At 46.6% G+C, this 18,152-nt stretch overlaps 2 protein-coding genes across 2 annotated transcripts; one reads left to right on the top strand and one right to left on the bottom strand.

Moving 5' to 3' along the window:
* Positions 1-2,033: 2,033 nt before the first annotated feature.
* On the bottom strand, positions 2,034-4,483 carry S100Z (S100 calcium binding protein Z; the record flags this gene model as incomplete). The annotated part of the gene is given in 3 exon segments (XM_081088612.1): positions 2,034-2,193; positions 4,369-4,411; positions 4,414-4,483. Coding segments are annotated over 3 exon segments (273 nt in total).
* A 610-nt stretch (positions 4,484-5,093) lies between these two features.
* On the top strand, positions 5,094-6,641 carry LOC308517436 (transcription factor AP-2 gamma-like; the record flags this gene model as incomplete). The annotated part of the gene is made up of 1 exon (XM_081088581.1): positions 5,094-6,641. One exon carries the CDS (start codon positions 5,094-5,096, stop codon positions 6,639-6,641), a length of 1,548 nt encoding a protein of 515 aa, XP_080944707.1.
* Between the last annotated feature and the right edge of the window lie 11,511 nt (positions 6,642-18,152).

The following is an 18,152-nucleotide window of genomic DNA, read 5'->3' as shown; positions in this document are numbered from 1 at the left end:
AGTCCCAGGCAGTTCCTCTTAAAGGGCCTGTGCATGAACTTACTCACACTCACTACTTCTGAGCTCCAGCACTAAGCAGCAGCTTGAAAAGCTCCAGGAACATATGGGGAGGAACTGAATTGTCTGGTTCAGGACAGGGCTGGAGGGGTAGCTTTCTACCAAACCCAAGTGCTGGCAAAGGCCATTGTTCCTTTGCTGAGCTGAGCCCCCCAGACCAGCAGGCAGGCGCCGTATCTGAGTCTCCTGGCTAACACACTGTTGCCCCACCCTGGTGATTCCCAGAGATCCCACCCAATCCAACTTTTAGGCCCACCCAAGCTTTTCCATACAAATGGACTGTCTGGTCTCATGCTGTTGACTTTCCTAAAACCTCTCAAACAAGTAGTATCTGGCTTTGGCATCATGCCCTGTATCTCTTGCTACATGGCCCCAGGTGGGCACTAGTGGCAACCAGCCTTGGTTCACAGTTGGCCTCTATCAGAAACCTCTAAGCCCAGCAGAAGTAGCAGTTATCTGATTTCTTTGTAGCTCATGCTGGGTGGCCCTGGGCAGGGCACAGGCGCAACTGACGTTTGGCCTGTACCTCCCAGGAAGCCCCAGAGCTACCACACCCAGAGGACAGTTTCAGACTATACCAAAACACCACCCATCACCTCCACAATCAACACACTCAAGGGGCAGACTCAGCAGGCACCAGAGCCCTGCTGAAGAAAGTCCTGCTCTGTGGGGTCAGCCCCTGCATCGGTGATCCTCCACTGTAGTTGCTGCCAGCCCTCACAGCTGATCAGCCTGGGGATAAATCCCTCCCATTGACATGCAATAGCTATCAAGGCTCAACTTCAACAGGAGAATGCACATAGTTCACAGCGGGGTGGGGGGTTGCGGGGGGAGGGGGTGTTCGCCTAAAGTGACAGAGAGGCTACACCACTGGGTCCTACAGGACATCTATTACATAGGGCCACACTACTAAACCTGGGAGATATAGCAGCTCTACTTAATACATAGAAACAAACAAAAGAGTCAGCCAAAGTAAGGAGACAAAGAAACAGATCTCAAATGAAATAACAGGAGAAATCTCTGTTTAGAGCTCCTTCCATTTGAAGCAGAATCAGAAGCCACTTAATTTCTTTAATAGGATGCCGAAACCGGTTTGGCTCAGTGGATGGAGAGTCGGCCTGTGGACTGAAGGGTCCCAGGTTCGATTCCGGTCAAGGGCATGTACCTGGGTTGCGGGCACATCCCCAGTGGGGGATGTGCAGGAGGCGGCTGGTCGATGTTTCTCTCTCATCAATGTTTCTAACTCTCTATCTCTCTCCCTTCCTCTCTGTAAAAAATCAATAAAATATATTTTTAAAAAAAATAGGAAAGAAGCTCAAAATATAATTTAAGTATGGTGAACATCGGTCTTAGAATTTTGCTAAGTTCTAGTCTCATTTGAAAGTAGCTACATTTTTTTTATGTTCTCTGACAAACAAAAAATGTATATAACAGCTTTAATAAGAGGAAAGCTTCAAGTAGCACATATGAGATTTGAAATATTTCTTTAAAGTCAATATATGAAGATATACATCCTTTACTTATACTAGCAATTAATTATGTGTATATTCTATCTATAAATGGCATTACAGCAGTGGTTCTCAACCTTCCTAATGCCACGACCCTTTAATACAGTTCCTCATGTTGTGGTGACCCCCAACCATAAAATTATTTTCGTTGCTACTTCATAACTGTAATTTTGCTACTGTTATGAATCGTAATGTAAATATCTGATATGCAGGATGTATTTTCATTGTTACAAACTGAACATAATTAAAGCATAGTGATTAATCACAAAAACTATATGTCATTATATATGTGTTTTCTGATGGTCTTAGGCGACCCCTGTGAAAGGGTCGTTCAACTCCCAAAGGGGTCGCGACCCACAGGTTGAGAACCGCTGCATTACAGTATCTATAACTTTGAAGGGGATAAATGAATAATAAGTAATTAACTTTGGATATATTTCTGCCTTTAGATTAGCTTGCTACTTATCTCTACTTTCCTTTCTTCTTCGATTGTTCTACAAAGTAATCATTACAAGCAACTGTCAGGGCGCCCACCCTAACCACAAATTCATTAAAATCCACTTCGTTGTCCTTATTGGCGTCCAGGTCTTGCATTAGCTTATCAATCAACTGAGGGTCCTTTTGGCACAAAAAGGAAAAAGAAAATGTCTAACTCCCAGGCTTTGAGATTCATAATGACAAATGAAATCGCATCCTCCTTTTATCTATATTACATTTTTTATTTTCATTTTTAGCACCTAAGGACAGTTTCCAAAGGGCTATTTGCAGGAAGGTTTGAACCAGGCGCAGATTCTAAATGAGTCTAGCACTTTGCCCCAGGGCCACATACTTCTGGCTCAGACCTAAACACTCAGGAGATCAAACAGCAGCTCATCATGAGCCAGAGCGAGTGGCTGCTGCTGAAAATGCACTCACTACACGACATCACAGGTCAAGGGCCAGGACTCGGGGAGGCAGGCAGGGAGCAGGGAAAGAAGGTTTTGCAGCCAAAAGGAGATAGTGTGAGCGGCTCTACCAGTCACCAACAATGGGACTCTAAGCAAATCCCTTAACATTTTTAATATTTTGTATATGTAAATGGGGAGAATTAAATCTCCCTACAAATTTGAGGGATACGTCAACATACTTTTAAACGTGCTTAGCATCAGATTGCTATATTTAACAAATATATGGGACACTTAGTTAAATGTGAATTTCTGATGAACAATGAATACTTTTCTTTAGTATACTGCATGGGACACACACTAGTTTATCTGGCAGCCTTACTGAGCACAGCGCCTGACCAAGAAAGAGGCACCATAAACGGCAGAATGACTGCAGTTATGGGCGGAGTAAAGCATGGAGCCCACAGAGAGCAGGGCTCGGATCGGACAGGACTGTGAGGCACCCACCCTTCCGCTGATTCGTGGCAGATGAGGTTCTAGAAGTAGCTCATTTCTTCCAGGATTTCCCATTGCCTTCTCGTTAGCTGCCAACCGTTAAATGGTTGGAAACTTAAGTTGATCAAAATCAACTTGATCAAAAGCAATTATAAATTTCACTTGAATAAATCAAAGTGCGAGTCTGACCAACTGAGCCTTTTATTCTAAATGTTAGATAATACAGTAGCCAAACTGAATTTGAAGAAAAAAAAATTCCTGAGGAATTCTAAAATCACTAAAAAGGTATTGTGAAGAATTGCAATATTAACATATAGCATGTGACTATAGTTAACAATACTGTATTGCATATTTGAGAGTTGCTAAGAGAGCGATAGATCTTAAAAGTTCTCATAACAAGGAAAAAATGTTTGTAACTATGTATGGTGGCAGATGGTAACTAGACTTATTGTGGTGATCATTTGACAATATAGACAAATATTGAATCATTATGTTGTATACCTAAAACTAATATAATGTTATATATCAAATATACCTCAATAAAAAAAGTTCTAGAAAAAATACATAAATTACCATTTGCTCTATCAATGTAATAAAAATAAAATTGTTATTTGGAATCCAAAAATAAGTTCCTAAAAAATTACTGTTAAAATTTTTTTACTTAAGTTTTTCCCATAGAGAGTGGGAAGAAGACTGTTGTAAATACAGTCACTGTAGTCTTAATGCAGGGTTTGTACAGAATAGCATCATGCAAGGGCAGTACATCCTGCTCAGGTCCATTTGAGGCAGCTCCATAAACATCAGAGTGACATGTTTTAGACCTTGAGGAGGCCCCGAACACTGCACTGTAAGGTTTCATGTGTGGATTTATCACACTAACTCCTGGCTGTCTTGAGATGTGAATCAGTTTGCTACCCAGCTGGTTACTGGCCAGACACACGCTTTCCATCAATCCCTATCAGCTGTGCTTGGCTGACTAAGCTTTCTGAGTATTTGCCATTCATTAGAAACTTTGCTGCCACAACATAAAGCACCCCAGGCTTCATTTCTGGCCCAAAAAACAACATCCATTTACAGACACCTGGACAAAGCTCCAGGTATAACTACTGTAACTAGCTGTAACTATAGTTATAGTTACTGGTTCTATAACTAGCTACATCTCTGCTGCACCAGGGTGTTGAGAATTGATGAGAGCCTCACACAGAATTTACAATACTTGGAAACCCACAGGTGATACAGGAAAGGCCACACACGGACGACGTGCACGGAAAACGAAGGTCCTCGTGTTTGCGCCCCTGTGCTTCCCATCTCCAAGGAAATTACGCTGTGTCTGTGGCAGAGTCACAGGAGACCATGTGCCCGGAGGCTGTCCTGGGTGTGCACCTCGCCGGCCTGGACCGCAGGGGAGGGGAGCTGGGACTCACCGGGAGGCGTCCGTGAGCTCTCTCTGCGGGAGCATCTTCATCCCGCCTTGTTGACCTGGAATCGGTCCCCTTCCTGGCAGGAGAAGCACTGGAAGATTCTAATCATGGTGCCCATGGCCCTCGCCAGCCGGCGGGCTTGTTGGCAGCAGCACTGACACAGCCGGGGCAGGCCACCAAACTCAGGCGGGGAAACGCCGACACGTTCATTAACACAGAAGAGCGCTGTGCTCGTAAGTTAGCAATCAGACAACAAATATTAAAACGCAGGCTAAAAATGAACAAAAAGAGGAAGAAAACACCTAACTTCTTACTGGTTCCGCCAAGGCGCAGCTCTGTCAACAGGTGTTTACAATTAAATTATGTGCATTTATAACCGAGGTTTCCCCCCAGCACGCCTGTTCCCAGGAGGATGAAAACCACCTGAGACGAGAGATGCAAAAGGAAGAGCCTCCGAGCCTGTTTTCAATCACCAGAAGGAACAGGTGGGAGCTGCTGCCCTGAGGGCCATAAGGAAGGGTTGGCGCCCGCTGTGTGCATTAGCTGAGAAGGCGCCCACTGTGTGCATTAGCTGAGAAGGCAGGAGGAGAGGAAGCCTTCAGTGATCCCTCATTAAGGGGCGTAGAAATGCAGTCAGTTGCTAGGAAGTTGATGAGGGGGGAAAAACTCTAAAAACAGAGGAGCAAAGAAAATACACTGGTTTGCTTTTTTTGCTCGGCGACGCGAACATGAGTGGGCTGGTGGGCGAGAGCGGCCTGCACCGAGCGCCTTCCTCCGGGGCCGGGAACTCGAACCCGGCGCTTTGGAGAGCCTGGGGCGGCGGAGCGCCCGGGGGTTCGCCGCCGGGCTTCGAAGGCGCGCCTCCCCAGGATCGCCAGGACGGGAGCAGCAATGGGAACCCGCGCCTCCCCCACCTCTCCTCGGCCGGGCAACATCTCTACAGCGCCGCGCCGGCCCTCTCCCACCCCGGAGTCGCCGAATACCAGCCACCACTCTACTTCCTACCTCCCTACCAGCCGCTGACTTATTCCCAGTCGGCAGACCCCTCCTCGCCTCTGGGAGAAGCGGACGCTGCCATCAACCCCCTGCACCAGCCGGCGCCCGCGGGCAGTCAGCCGCAGGCCTGGCCCGGCCGCCAGAGCCAGGAGGCTGCCGGCTGGCCCTCGCACCACGGGCGCCCGGCCGGCCTGCTACCCCATCTCTCCGGGCAGGACGGCGGCGCTATGAGCGCCCGCAGGGATGGCTTCCACCGCTCGGACCAGCTGCTGCCCCACGCGCGCGCCCTGGACGCAGCGGGGCTGGCGGAGAACCTGGGCCTTCCTGACCTGGGGCAACCGATGGACGAGGTGCAGATCGTGGATGAGCAGCACCGGCTTCTGCATGATCAGACTGGGATTCGCAAAGGTCCCATTTCAATGACCAAGAATCCCTTGAGTCTCCCCTGTCAGAAGGAGCTGGTGGGGGCTGTGATGAACCCCAGTGAGGTCTTCTGCTCCGTCCGCGGAAGATTGTCCCTCCTGAACCGCACGTCGAAATACACAGTGACAGTTGCCGAAGTCCAGAGGCGACTGTCCCCGCCTGAGTGCTTAAATGCCTCAGTACTGGGAGGTGTTCTCAGAAGAGCCAAGTCTAAAAATGGAGGCTGGTCCTTGCGGGTGAAGCTGGACAAGATTGGGCTGAACCTTCCAGCCGGCAGACGGAAGGCTGCACACGTCACCCTCCTGACGTCCTTAGTAGAAGGGGAGGCCGTTCATTTGGCTCGGGACTTCGCGCACGTCTGTGAAGCTGAGTTTCCTAGTAAACCGGTGGCCGAGTACTTAACTAAACCTCATCTTGGAGGACAGAATGAGATGGCAACGAGGAAGAACATGCTGCTGGCCGCACAGCAAGTGTGTAAAGAATTCACGGACCTTCTCCACCAAGACCGAACACCCAACGGGAACAACCGGCCGGCCCCGGTCTTAGAGGCGAACATTCAGAACCACCTGTCTCACTTCAGCCTGCTGACCCACGGGTTTGGCAGCCAGGCCATCTGTGCCGCCGTGTCTGCGATGCAGAGCTACATAAAAGAGGCTTTGGTCATCATAGAGAAATCCTACATGAATCCTGGGGACCAGAGTCCAGCCGATTCCAGCAAGACCTCGGAGAAGATGGAGAAGCATCGGAAATGCAACAGGTGGAAACAAAGGGAAGACGAGTCTGCAAGGGGAAAAAAATCTCAAACCACGCTCACCGGCACAGATGGGGAGACTCCTCGGCCTGGGGGGACAAGCTAAGCTTTGACTTGCCTTCCCACTGAAAGGCCTGTTGGCCTCCTGGAGTTGGACTTGCCCTCTTGGAGTCCTTAGTATTTTTCTGGTGCTGAAGTGTCTCCTTAACTCTGGACGAGTCATCAGAAGGCAACAAGTACTGGTTCTCTATTCATTAAGCTTATGTTTTATTTTGAACCCCATTCTTCTGTCTCTGAAAGTGGTGCTACAAGTTTTCAAACCTTTTAAATCCATCCCCTGGGCTAACAAAACCCCCGCATGCTTAGCTGTTGAAATGTCAAATCTATGTGATTCAAATCAATAGTAACTTTCAGTGCTAAAGTCATTGCTGGCTCCCTGTCCACTAAATATTTATCTTTAGAAAAAAGTGTTTATCTAGCATCTTCAGATATCAAATCCTGCGTTCAGTAGGAGGCAGACTCCGCTTAGCAACTAATTAATAGGTGGTATTGAACACACTTAAAAATCCCCTTTTCAAAAGGGGCTTTTGGATTTTACAAAACACGTAGAAACAAAGCCTGCTGATTTTATGTTGTTTGTTTTTTAACTGAAAATTAACTCTACACATGGGAGATTCTTTGAAATGACATGTTCCTTTAAGGTACTGAGGCTTTATTTGCGTATTTATTTCACATCTTGGTGATTCGAGTAAACTTGAAAAGGGTAGGCATGAAGCGTTTTTTGCTGCCTGTCACCCCCCAGGTCCCAGAGGAGGCGCTGTTATTTTGAGAAACAGTGTGTCTCGTGTACAGGTTTTATGTATGCATAATTTAATCGGGTCTGTAGATACGGGTGCACTTCTTAGTGACTTTTTGAGAAATGGGGTTCCATTTTAATAACTTTTAAACACATCTTTAGGTTTTATTCATATGTACACAGGGTGTTACGAATTAGGATCCTGGGCTCTGTTCTATTCAATTGAAGCTCTTTGTTCACAAAGCAATAACTTGGTGTCTCATTCCTGTTGGGCTAATCCCAAGCAGGAGCGCGTGGTGCAGTGTATGGGGTGCCATGGAGATTTGGAATTGAACTCCATGCCTGTAAATGTTCACACATTAAATTGTATATATGATACCTGAACAATAAAAAGTATTCTCTATAGAAAAAAGAAAAGAAAATACACTGGTTTACCAGGTAAACCTGGAGGCTGCTCAGCAAAGCCAATAGCAAGGTCCAGGGAATTAACTCAGAACAGACTAATTAAGCTAAACCAATGGGCAGTGGTGCCGCTATAAAGAAGAATGAGGAAGCTCTCTGTGCTGATTTAGAAAGGCACAAAGCAGGACCCTGGCTGTGTACGAAGGAAATAAAAGTAATAATTATATGTGTATGTACTTGGCATTTGAACAAGGAGTCACTGAAAGGATCCGTAAGAAAGTAATAAAAGCGGTAGCTCTAAGGGGCAAGGGGGAAAGAGTGTGGGACTGAGTGGTTGGGAGTCCTCATTTACACCCTTTCAGCTGATTTTAACTTTTTCAGTTATAGGAATGTATTGCTTAGTCAAAAAATTGAAATAGAATAAAGCTCAGAGCAGCTGTGTATGCATGAATCCACAGGCTCAGGGGCGGGAAGGAAGATGTGAGGTGGGGAGCATGGATTTCCAAGTGAAAGAAACTTAAAGAAAAAATGTCACTAGAAAAACCAAAGCCAGAAATGGACCACTGCGTCTGTCCTATCAGTTGAACTCATCCACTTTTCTCTATTCTTTACCACCTTCAGGACTTCATAAATTTCACTCCCTATATCTGCTCTCTGCTTTCTGTCTATTCCCTACATTCTGGTCTCCATTCCACTGTCAGAGTAGTTTGAATACCAATTACCTTTATTTTATATATTTTTTAAATATATTTTTATTGATTTCAGAGAGGAAGGGAGAGAGGGAGAGAGAATCATTGATTGGCTGTCTCCTGCAAGCCCCCAACTGGGTATCGAGCCCACAACCCAGGCATGTGCCCTGGACCAGAATAGAACCCTGGACCCTTTAGTTCGGAGGTCAACATTCTATCTTCTGAGCCAAACCAGCTAAGGTGAGAGTAGTTTGTATAAAACACAAATCAACATCCACACTCCTAGTCATTCAAAGGTCTGACCATGCCCAAAAGCTGACTAAAATGTTGGCTTCTCTCATTCTTCTGCCTTTGTTTTGGGCCCACTATCTGAAATGCTAATTTACTCCTTAAGACTCAGTCACCCCAATAAAATAAAAAATTTAAAAAAGACTCAGTTCAAATGTGCAGAGGTACGCGTGTGCAGAAAGGGGCTGGCAACGGAGGACTCCGGTGTCTTTCGCAATCGGGAGGGAGGCACAAGCTCCCAACGGCCCTGACTCCAGTTCCGGGCGAGTCTCTGGGGACCCAGACTCATACGGGGAGAAACTGGACTGTCTGGCAGCGGGCGGAACTCAAGGGCAGCTTTCTCTCAGAGGTGCTTGCAGCGATTACCGGGACACTGAGACACGGGGCCTCTTAGGGTAGGACTGAGGATTAGCCATACCTGTTTGCTCCTCCTGTTGATTCCCTGAGACCCCGCCCCACCCAAGCTATGTGCAGAGGCTTTTGCATATGAATGGGCTGGCCCTTTGAGATCTAAAATTACCTAACAAACTGCAGCTGGGTCAGAAAGACCCAGAACATCCAAAAGAAGGCCCAAGGTCCCACAGCAGCTTGCATTGCTTCACAGCTGGGCCTCATCTGGGCACCTCCAAAACCCAAACAAGGAAGAGGAACCTGCAGATCTCTCCATAGATCCTGCTGGGTAGCCTCAGGCAGAGGCTAAATTAGTACCTCCTTAGAGATCCAAGAGCCTCTGTACCCAGTGGTCAGATTGGGACCATCCAGATTACAACTCCTCAGATCCATAATGGACACACTCAGGGGGCAGACTCAGTGAGCACCAAAGCCCCACTGAAGCAAGTCTTGCCCCATAAGGGTGTCTTCAGCACAGAAGTTCTCCCACTGTAGACACAGCTGATTCTGACAGACAATTGGCCTGGAGGTCAATTCCTCCCAGTGATACCAACAATCAAGACTTAACACATTGTATGCAGGAAACGTATTTATACGTTTTACGTATTTATACATTCTACCAGTGTAGTAGAGCGCGGGACACGTATTAATACGTTTTTTATAGACTAGTGGTAGAATGCGGGTAACGTATAAATACGTAAACTAAAGTTATCGTAATTTTACTGAACATTGCCATTTGCGCAAAAAATTAGCAAAAATGGCCCACGCCACCTGTTAGCGCGTGATAAAAACTACCCGCAAACAATGTGTTAACTACAAGACTGTGCACACAGCCCACAAAGGGGTGCACCAAGAGTGTCCACCCCAGGTAATTGGGGAGGCTGAGCCACTGGGCCCTATAGGACACCTAGTACAGAAAGCCACTCTACCAACACAGGGAAGCATAAAAAATGCGGAGACAAAGAAACAGGTCACAAATGACAGAAATGGAGGAAAGCAAACTACTGGATATAGAGTTCAAAACCACGGTTATAAGGTTTTTCAAGAATTTTCTAGAAACCGCTGATAAATTTAGTGAGACCCTCGAGGATATGAAAAAGGATCAACTAGAAATTAAGCATACACTGACCGAAATAAAGAATAATATACAGAGATCCAACAGCAGACAAGAGGATCCCAAGAATCATGTCAAAGATTTGAAATACGAAGAAGTAAAAAACACCCAACCAGAAAAGCAAAAAGAAAAAAGAATCCAAAAATATGAAGATAGTGTAAGGAGCCTCTGGGACAACTTCAAGAGTCCCAGCATCCGAATTATAGGGGTGCCAGAAGAAGAGAGAGGGCAAGATACTGAAAACCTATTTGAAGAAATAATGACAGAAAACTTCCCCTACCTGGTGAAAGAAATAGACTTACAAGTCCAGGAAGCGCAGAGAACCCCAAACAAAAGGAATCCAAAGAGGACCACACCAAGACACATCATCATTAAAATGCCAAGGGCAAAAGACAAAGAGAGAATCTTAAAAGCAGCAAGAGAAAGAAACTCAGTTACCTACAAGGGAGTACCCATACAACTGTCAGCTGATTTCTCAACAGAAACTATGCAGGCCAGAAGGGAGTGGCAAGAAATATTCAAAGTGTTGAATAGCAAGAACCTACAACCAAGATTACTTTATCCAGCAAAGCTATCATTCAGAATAGAAGGTCAGATAAAGAGCTTCACTGACAAGAAAAAGCTAAAGGAATTCATCACCACCAAACCAGTATTATATGAAATGCTGAAAGGTATCCTTTAAGAAGAGGAAGAAGAAAAAGGTAAAGATAAAAATTATGAACAACAAGTACAAATCCATCAACAAGTGAATCTAAAAATCAAGTGAATAAAAAATCTGATGAACAGAGTAAACTGGTGAATATAATAGAATCAGGGGCATAGAAAGGGAGTGGACTGACAATTCTCGGGGCGGGGGGAGGGAAGGGGTGTGGGGGTTGTGGGAAGAGACTGGACAAAAATCGTACACCTATGGATGAGGACAGTTGGGGGGGGGGGGTAAGGGCAGAGGGTGGGGTGGGAACTGGGTGGAGGGGAGCTATGGAAGGAAAAAAGAACAACAACTGTAATAATCTGAACAATAAAGATTTATTAAAAAAAAAATCTATGAGAGAGCAAGTCATCGATTGGCTGCCTCCTTCACAGACCCCACTGGGATCAAGCCCACAACCTGGTCATGTGCCCTGACCAGGAATCAAACCGGTGACCTCTTGACTCCTAGGTCGATGCTCACCTGCGGAGCCACACCAGCCGGGCAGCAGTATTATATTTAAGTCAAATTCAACCATAAATTAATTTATTTGAAGAATTCAGTTGGCAGGCAAACCTCTTGATAGAATAGATATTTAACATTGTAATGTTGTATACATATGCATCCCTATGTTCACTGCAGCATTATTTATAATATCAAGATATGGAAGCAGCCTAAGTGTCCATTGATTCATGAACAGATAAATAAGATGTGATATTTATATACATTTAAAATGGAATATTACTCAACCATAAAAAGGAATTAAATCTTGCCATTTGTAACAATATGGATGGACATGGAGAGTATTATGCTAAGTGAAATAAGTCAAAGACAAATTCCATATAATTTCATTTATACATAGAACCTAAAAAACAAACAAACAAACAAAGCAGAAACAGAGTCATAGATACAGAGAACAAACTTGGTGATTGACTAAGGGTGGGGGTGGGGATGGATGAAAAAGTTGAAGGATATTAAGAGACACAAACTTCCAGTTATAAAAGAAATAAGTCACAGGGAGGTGATGTAAGAGCATAAAGAATATAGTCAATAATGCTGTAATAACTTTGTATGGTGACAGAAGATAACTAAGACTTATAGTAATCACTTTGTAATGTATATAAATATCAAATCACTATATTGTACACCTGAAAAGAAGATATGTCAATTATCTACACTAATAAAAGAGAAAAATGGTAATTGGCATATGGCGCTACCGTTTTCATTGGCTAATCAGGGCTATATGCAAATTAACTGCCAACTAAGATTGGCAGTTAACTGCCAACAAGATGGCGGCTTTGCATATGTAGGCACAATGCAGGGAGGCGAAAGGGAAAGCAGGAAGAAGCCCCCTGCCACTGACAGTGATCTGAAACCCAGGGGGGAGCTAAGAGCTGGGGGGCAGGGCAAAGGCGGCCCTGGGGCCACCTTTGCCCTGCCCCCCAGCCATGATCAGAGAATCAGGCGCCTTTGCCGCCCTGGCCAGTGATAGCAGGAAGTAGGGGTGGAGCCAGCGATGGGAGCTGGGCACGGCCAAAGCTGGCAGTCCCAGGAGATAGGGGTCCCTTGCCTGGGCCTAAAGCGGAGCCCACGATCGCGGGGCCGCTGCAGCTGCGGGTCCCCGCTGCCCGGGCCAGACGCCCAGGCCATTGGCGTTAGGCCTGGGCAGGGGCGGAGCCTGCAACCGCGGGGAGCTGGGGGGGCGGAGCCAGGGATTGGGGGGATATGATGGTCCCCTTGCCCAGGCCTGAAACCTAGGTCAGAGGCATCAGGCTTGGGCGGGGGGTGGAGCAAGCGATCAGAGGGAGATGGGGGTCCCCTGCCCAGGCATGATTCCTGGGCCAGAGGCCTCAGGCCTGGGCGGGGGCCAGAGCCAGTAATTTAGGGGAGATGGGGGTCCCCTGTCCAAGCCTGACACCTCTGGCGGAGGCATCAGGCCTGGGCAAGGGGCCGATCAGGCGATCGGAGGGTGATGGGGGTCTACGCCTCTGGCCGAGGCATCAGGCCTGGGCAAGGGACAGAGCCAGCAATTGGAGGGGTCTGGGGGTCCCCTGCCCAGGCCTGACGCCTGGGCCAGAGGCATCAGGCCTGGGCTGGGGGCAGAACCAGTGATGGGGGGAAATGAGGGTCCCCTGCCCAGCCCTGACACCTCTGTCAGAGGCGTCAGGCCTGGGCAAGGGGCTGATCCTGCAATTGGAGGGTGATGGGGGTCAACGCCTGAGGGCTCCCAGTATGTGAGAGGGGGCAGGCTGGGCTGAGGGACACTCCACACCCCACCCACCCACCCAGTGCACGAATTTCGTGCACCGGGCCCCTAGTACATCAATAAAAGTTATAATGTGGTCATCTGATTCGAGAGATGAGAATATGGCCTCTGCATCCTTTGTTCTTGGGGTGTAGAAACAAGGTTGTCTCCACTAGTTACTGCTTGGCTTTAAAAGCAGAGCTAGTGCTTTAGCCGATTTGGCTCAGTGGACAGAGCCTGACCGCAGACTGAAGAGTCTGGGGCTCGATTCTGGTCAAGGGCACATGCCTCGGCTGCAGGCTCCATTCTGGTTCTGGTCGGGAGGCAACCAACCAACCGAAGTGTCTCTCTCACATTGATGTTTCTCTCTCTGTCTCTCCCCATCCCTTTCACTCTCTAAAAATCAACGGAAAAATATCCTCTGGCGACAGCAGAGCTATTTCCTTTGTACATGCTGCCCCCTAGTGTCAGGCTGTGGGAGTGCATCTGGAAGCCCTCTAAATTCCCAGAACATGCTTGGGAGTGTTTGAATGACCCTTCTGCAGGGCTTATCTGTGATGTGAGCCAGGCCCAGCCTCTGTCCATCAGGAGCCTTTCAGGAACAAAGATCACGTCAAAAGGCTCTAAATGACTCTTTCAGGGTGGGACACATATTTACAGGTGACTAAATCCCAGGGCGGGTGGGGGGACACGCCTGTTTAAAGAACAGAAGGTCCCCATAGCACCTCACTTACTCTATTAATTATTACATTTTAATTTCTGGCATGAATCATAACCCTGAGGGCTAAGAGATACAATTTACCCAAGATAGTGTGAAAAGCATGAGAGAAATGGAAATATCAGATCTGGGGGAGCTTGAAAGTAAGGATTATTTTAGAGAGGAAAAAAGCTAGCACAAATCCACAGGTGGGAGCCAGGAGGAGAGCTGTTTGAAAATGGGGCTTTGACCACGGAGCCTGAAAGGAAGGATATACGTGAAAAGCAGGCCATCCTACCAAGTGGGACAGGACTGCCACCTTCTCAGGCCAGAGACACCACACGTGCCTGAGCCTGCCAGCAATTCCTGAAGCGGCTGCCTTGGGGCAAAGGCCAGAGTATGAACAAAATGGAACCAGAAGCATGGACGCATGGAATAGCCCAGTGATGGCGAACCTTTTGAGCTCGGCGTGTCAGCATTTTGAAAAACCCTAACTTAACTCTGGTGCCGCGTCACATATAGAAATTTTTTGATATTTGCAACCATAGTAAAACAAAGACTTATATTTTTGATATTTATTTTATATATTTAAATGCCATTTAGCAAAGAAAAATCAACCAAAAAAATGAGTTCGCATGTCACCTCTGACACACGTGTCATAGGTTCGCCATCACTGGAATAGACGGACGGGTGCCCGAGGGGAGGGGCATGGAGGTGACTGGATAAAGAGGGTGAAGGGAATAGCTAAAGAACATATATGCATACTCACGTACATCGACAATAGTTGGGTGAAGGACAAGGGAGGGGGAAGAGGGGGAAGTAGGTGAAAGGGGAAGCACCTGTAATAATGTCAACATTAAACATTTTTAATAAAAAAAATTTTTTTTTGCCCTGGCTGGTTTGGCTCAGTCGATAGAGTATCGGCCTGCGGACTGAAGAGTCCCAGGTTCGATTCCCATCAAGGGCACGTGCCTGGATTACTCAATCCTCAGTTGGGGGCATACAGGAGGCAGCCAATCAATGATTCTCTCTTATCATTGATGTTTCTATCTCTCTCTCCCTCTTCCTTCCTCTCTGAAATCAATAAAAATATATTTAAAACAAATTTTTTTTAATGAAGTGCTTTAAAAGTCATAAAATTGACAAAAAGCATTTGAACCACCCAAATGTTGATTTGGCTATAATACTCACTGACTTCCCTAGGACCCTGTCCAGTGTACAAAGCCTTTTTCACACACACTATTAAGTAGCAAGCATTGGCCCAGGTCTGCAAAAGATTATGAAGACCAATGCCCCAAACAGTACTGAAAAATACACTGTACTATTAAATAATAAACCACCATAGGTGCCAGTTGGACCTCCTTTTATAACAGCCTTGGGCTAAGTGCCCTTGAAGTTCCTTCCTTGGAATTGTTTTTATTCCAAAATTAGTTTAAGGATCGGTGTGTGCATTTGTATGTGTGAGTGGGCTGGTGTGCAGGCTTCTCAGCCCTCAGAAAACAGTTCAGATCGTGCAGGGCAGAGGCCCCTCCAGGAACTTTAAAGAGAACAGTGACCACACTTTCCTCCTCACCCTGTGGTCCGGGAAAACAGGGTTAGAGAATTTGTCACACATTTCTGTCAGGAAAGGCAGATGCCCGGCCTCCAGGACTACAGGAAGGAGAGTCCCTTTCCCCTTCCCTTACATGATGACTCCTGTGCCGAATGAGCGGCACGTTCCCTTTCCTTTTCCCTGCACACTAAAGCTGAGACTCAGAAAGAAGAGGACTTACAAAGGCAAGCTTTTGAATATTAAGTTTCCTTTCGCAGGTCAAACATTTATTTCCCCAGGTGAAACGAGAAGATTTCTGCAATTTACTCCAGGATAATCAGGGTGGGGAGGTGGGTGGGAGGGTGGGCAGCGGGCAGAGAAGATAACACACCACTGGCCGTGAGTCATCGGACTGTTGAAGCTGGTGCTAGGCCCATGGGAGTTCTTTAGACGATTCTACTTTTCTATTTTCTCTATATAAGTTGACATTCTTTCCTTAATAAAAAGTGTTTACCCACACTTCTCATTCCTGGAGATGAATTTTGAGTCAGAGATTTTGCTGGTTTTAGCACGCACTCACAAAAAGGTTGCCCACCCCTGGCCTACGAGGTCTTAAATGTTGTTTCAAGCTAAATTTAGGGTAAACTTTTATGCAACAACCGATAATTTAAAAATTAAGAATTTGTTAAGGTTTAGGTGATTTTTTTTACATGACTATAATAATGGTACAAAGTAAATAAACATGTTCCTCCCATGAGCAGTTCTCAGAGATAAAAATGCCGGTGATGCAATTCCCCTGTGTGGCCTCAGGACACACATGCCCAGCTCTTCCAGCAGGGGCGCTGTTTCCCGCTTCCTACAGCACCGTCCTCCACCAAGCAGGAATGAAAATGTCCTACAATGGCTTCTCTGCCAGCAACCTCTGTGAATATCTTCGTAGAAATAACATAGGGCTTAAAAAAAAAAATCACCGTTTAACCAATAGTCACTGTTTCCGCTTCTGAAAGCATCGCCTCAGATCACCAAGTAGCCTTGCTTTGTCACTCTTTAGTGTCACCTGAACAATATCTGCTTTATCAGAGCTTCTCGGATTAGTTCCAAACTCATATATTTGCTATGAGTCTGTTTGCATGACACGCAACCAGAATTCCAAAAGCTTCCCGCCAGCCCCTTCCCGGCTTCCCACCGTCAGCAGCTGAGCAGGTAGGCCCTCCCGGTCTCCAGGGAGAGACTCCATTCTAGCCTCTTTCCTGAAAGTGTTCTGTCTCTGAAGTGGGACCTGCGGTGAGGCCCATTCTCCTGCTATTTCTGCCACTAATGAGGTTGGAGATCCTGGTATAGGCACAGCATCTACACTGGCTGCAGGAGCGATGGCTGCAAGGTAGTGTGGACGATGGCCTCCGGGGCTTGGTGGCCTAGAGGGACCAGTTTTCTCATGCAGCCAGTTGTGTAGTGCGGCTTGGACACCCTTCCTGAAGATTCGCCGTGAGCATTGTTTCTTCACAGCTCTCACAAGAGTTTTGTGAGCCACTCACGTTCATGTCAGGGAATGCCTTCCCTGCCTCAGCAGCTAGAGACAGCTTCCATTGCTTGCAGTTAGGAGCCCTGACTAACTCCTCATTCAATACAGACTCTGCTAAGCTGGCCAAACGCCCAGGGAGCCCTCCCAGGGTCCAGAAAACATCAGAGCCACGCTCCACAGGGAGTTGGTCTTGATAGACTGGATTTGCCAGTTGTGGGTTAAGTTACAAACTTAACCAAAGTCCCACAGGCTACTGTGTTGCACCTTTCCAGACCACTGGATTCCCTGGAGTGTGTGTTTGCCTCCATACAACTAAAGCATTCAAGTGTGTGTGTGTGTGTGTGTGTGTGTGTGTGTGTGTGTAGGGGGGCGGGGGGGGGGATCCTAGGTATGAAAGTCCTGCATTATTTGCTTTCTTTTTTGGGGGGGAGGGGGGACTTTAATACGATATAAATGCAAAAGACCTGGGTTCCAGAAAGCATGTTTGCTCATTTTCAGCATGCTAACTCCTTTCCCCCAGCAGTTCAGAAATGGATTAATGGTGGTAAAAAGAGCCCAAATATCTTAATCTTAGTCAACTCTGAATCCCAAAGTTTCTATAATAATGATATATTTCTCCTATCTTGATTTGGCTCCTAATTACATGAACATCATATGCTTAACATTTGCCTTTCTCCAGCCAAAACAAACTATTTGATTACAGTTGCATAATCTCTTCGATTTTTTATAGTCTTTGTTATCGCCAAATTGCCACATTTCTCTTCACAGGTTGCCACCTTACCAGGACTGTCTCCTGTGTATCATCTCTAAAGGAATGTGAGCTGACTCGTTTATAAACACCATTTATATTTGAAGTGAGTGCAGAGGCTACTTCTCGAGAATGTGTGTTCTTCACAAATTAGCCCCCGCCTTGCTCCTCATTGGCCTTGGATGATGGGCACATTGGGTCTCGGCTGGACCAGCCCTTTCCCTCACTTGCTCCTGGCATGATGCTCCCGGAGCCGTCTGTGCCCTGGCTGGACTGGGAGAGTAGACGGCAGAAGGCCGAGAGCGATGGGGGGCTCCAGCTGTGTCGGATAGCCCTTGGGTTTCACATGCTTCTGGAACACCATTTTGATCGCTTCACGAAAGGCTCCACCCTTTGGACCTCTCAAAAGATAACTGACAAATTGAAATTGGTTCTGGCAGATACATCTTTTCACAAACAAAAGATGTCATTGTTTCAAATTCTGGTCAGAACTTCCAGGAAGCCATT

This window comes from Myotis nattereri (assembly GCF_964212035.1).
Source record: "Myotis nattereri genome assembly, chromosome: 4".
Lineage (NCBI taxonomy): Eukaryota > Metazoa > Chordata > Mammalia > Chiroptera > Vespertilionidae > Myotis > Myotis nattereri.
This window is presented reverse-complemented; position numbering and strand designations above follow the sequence as displayed.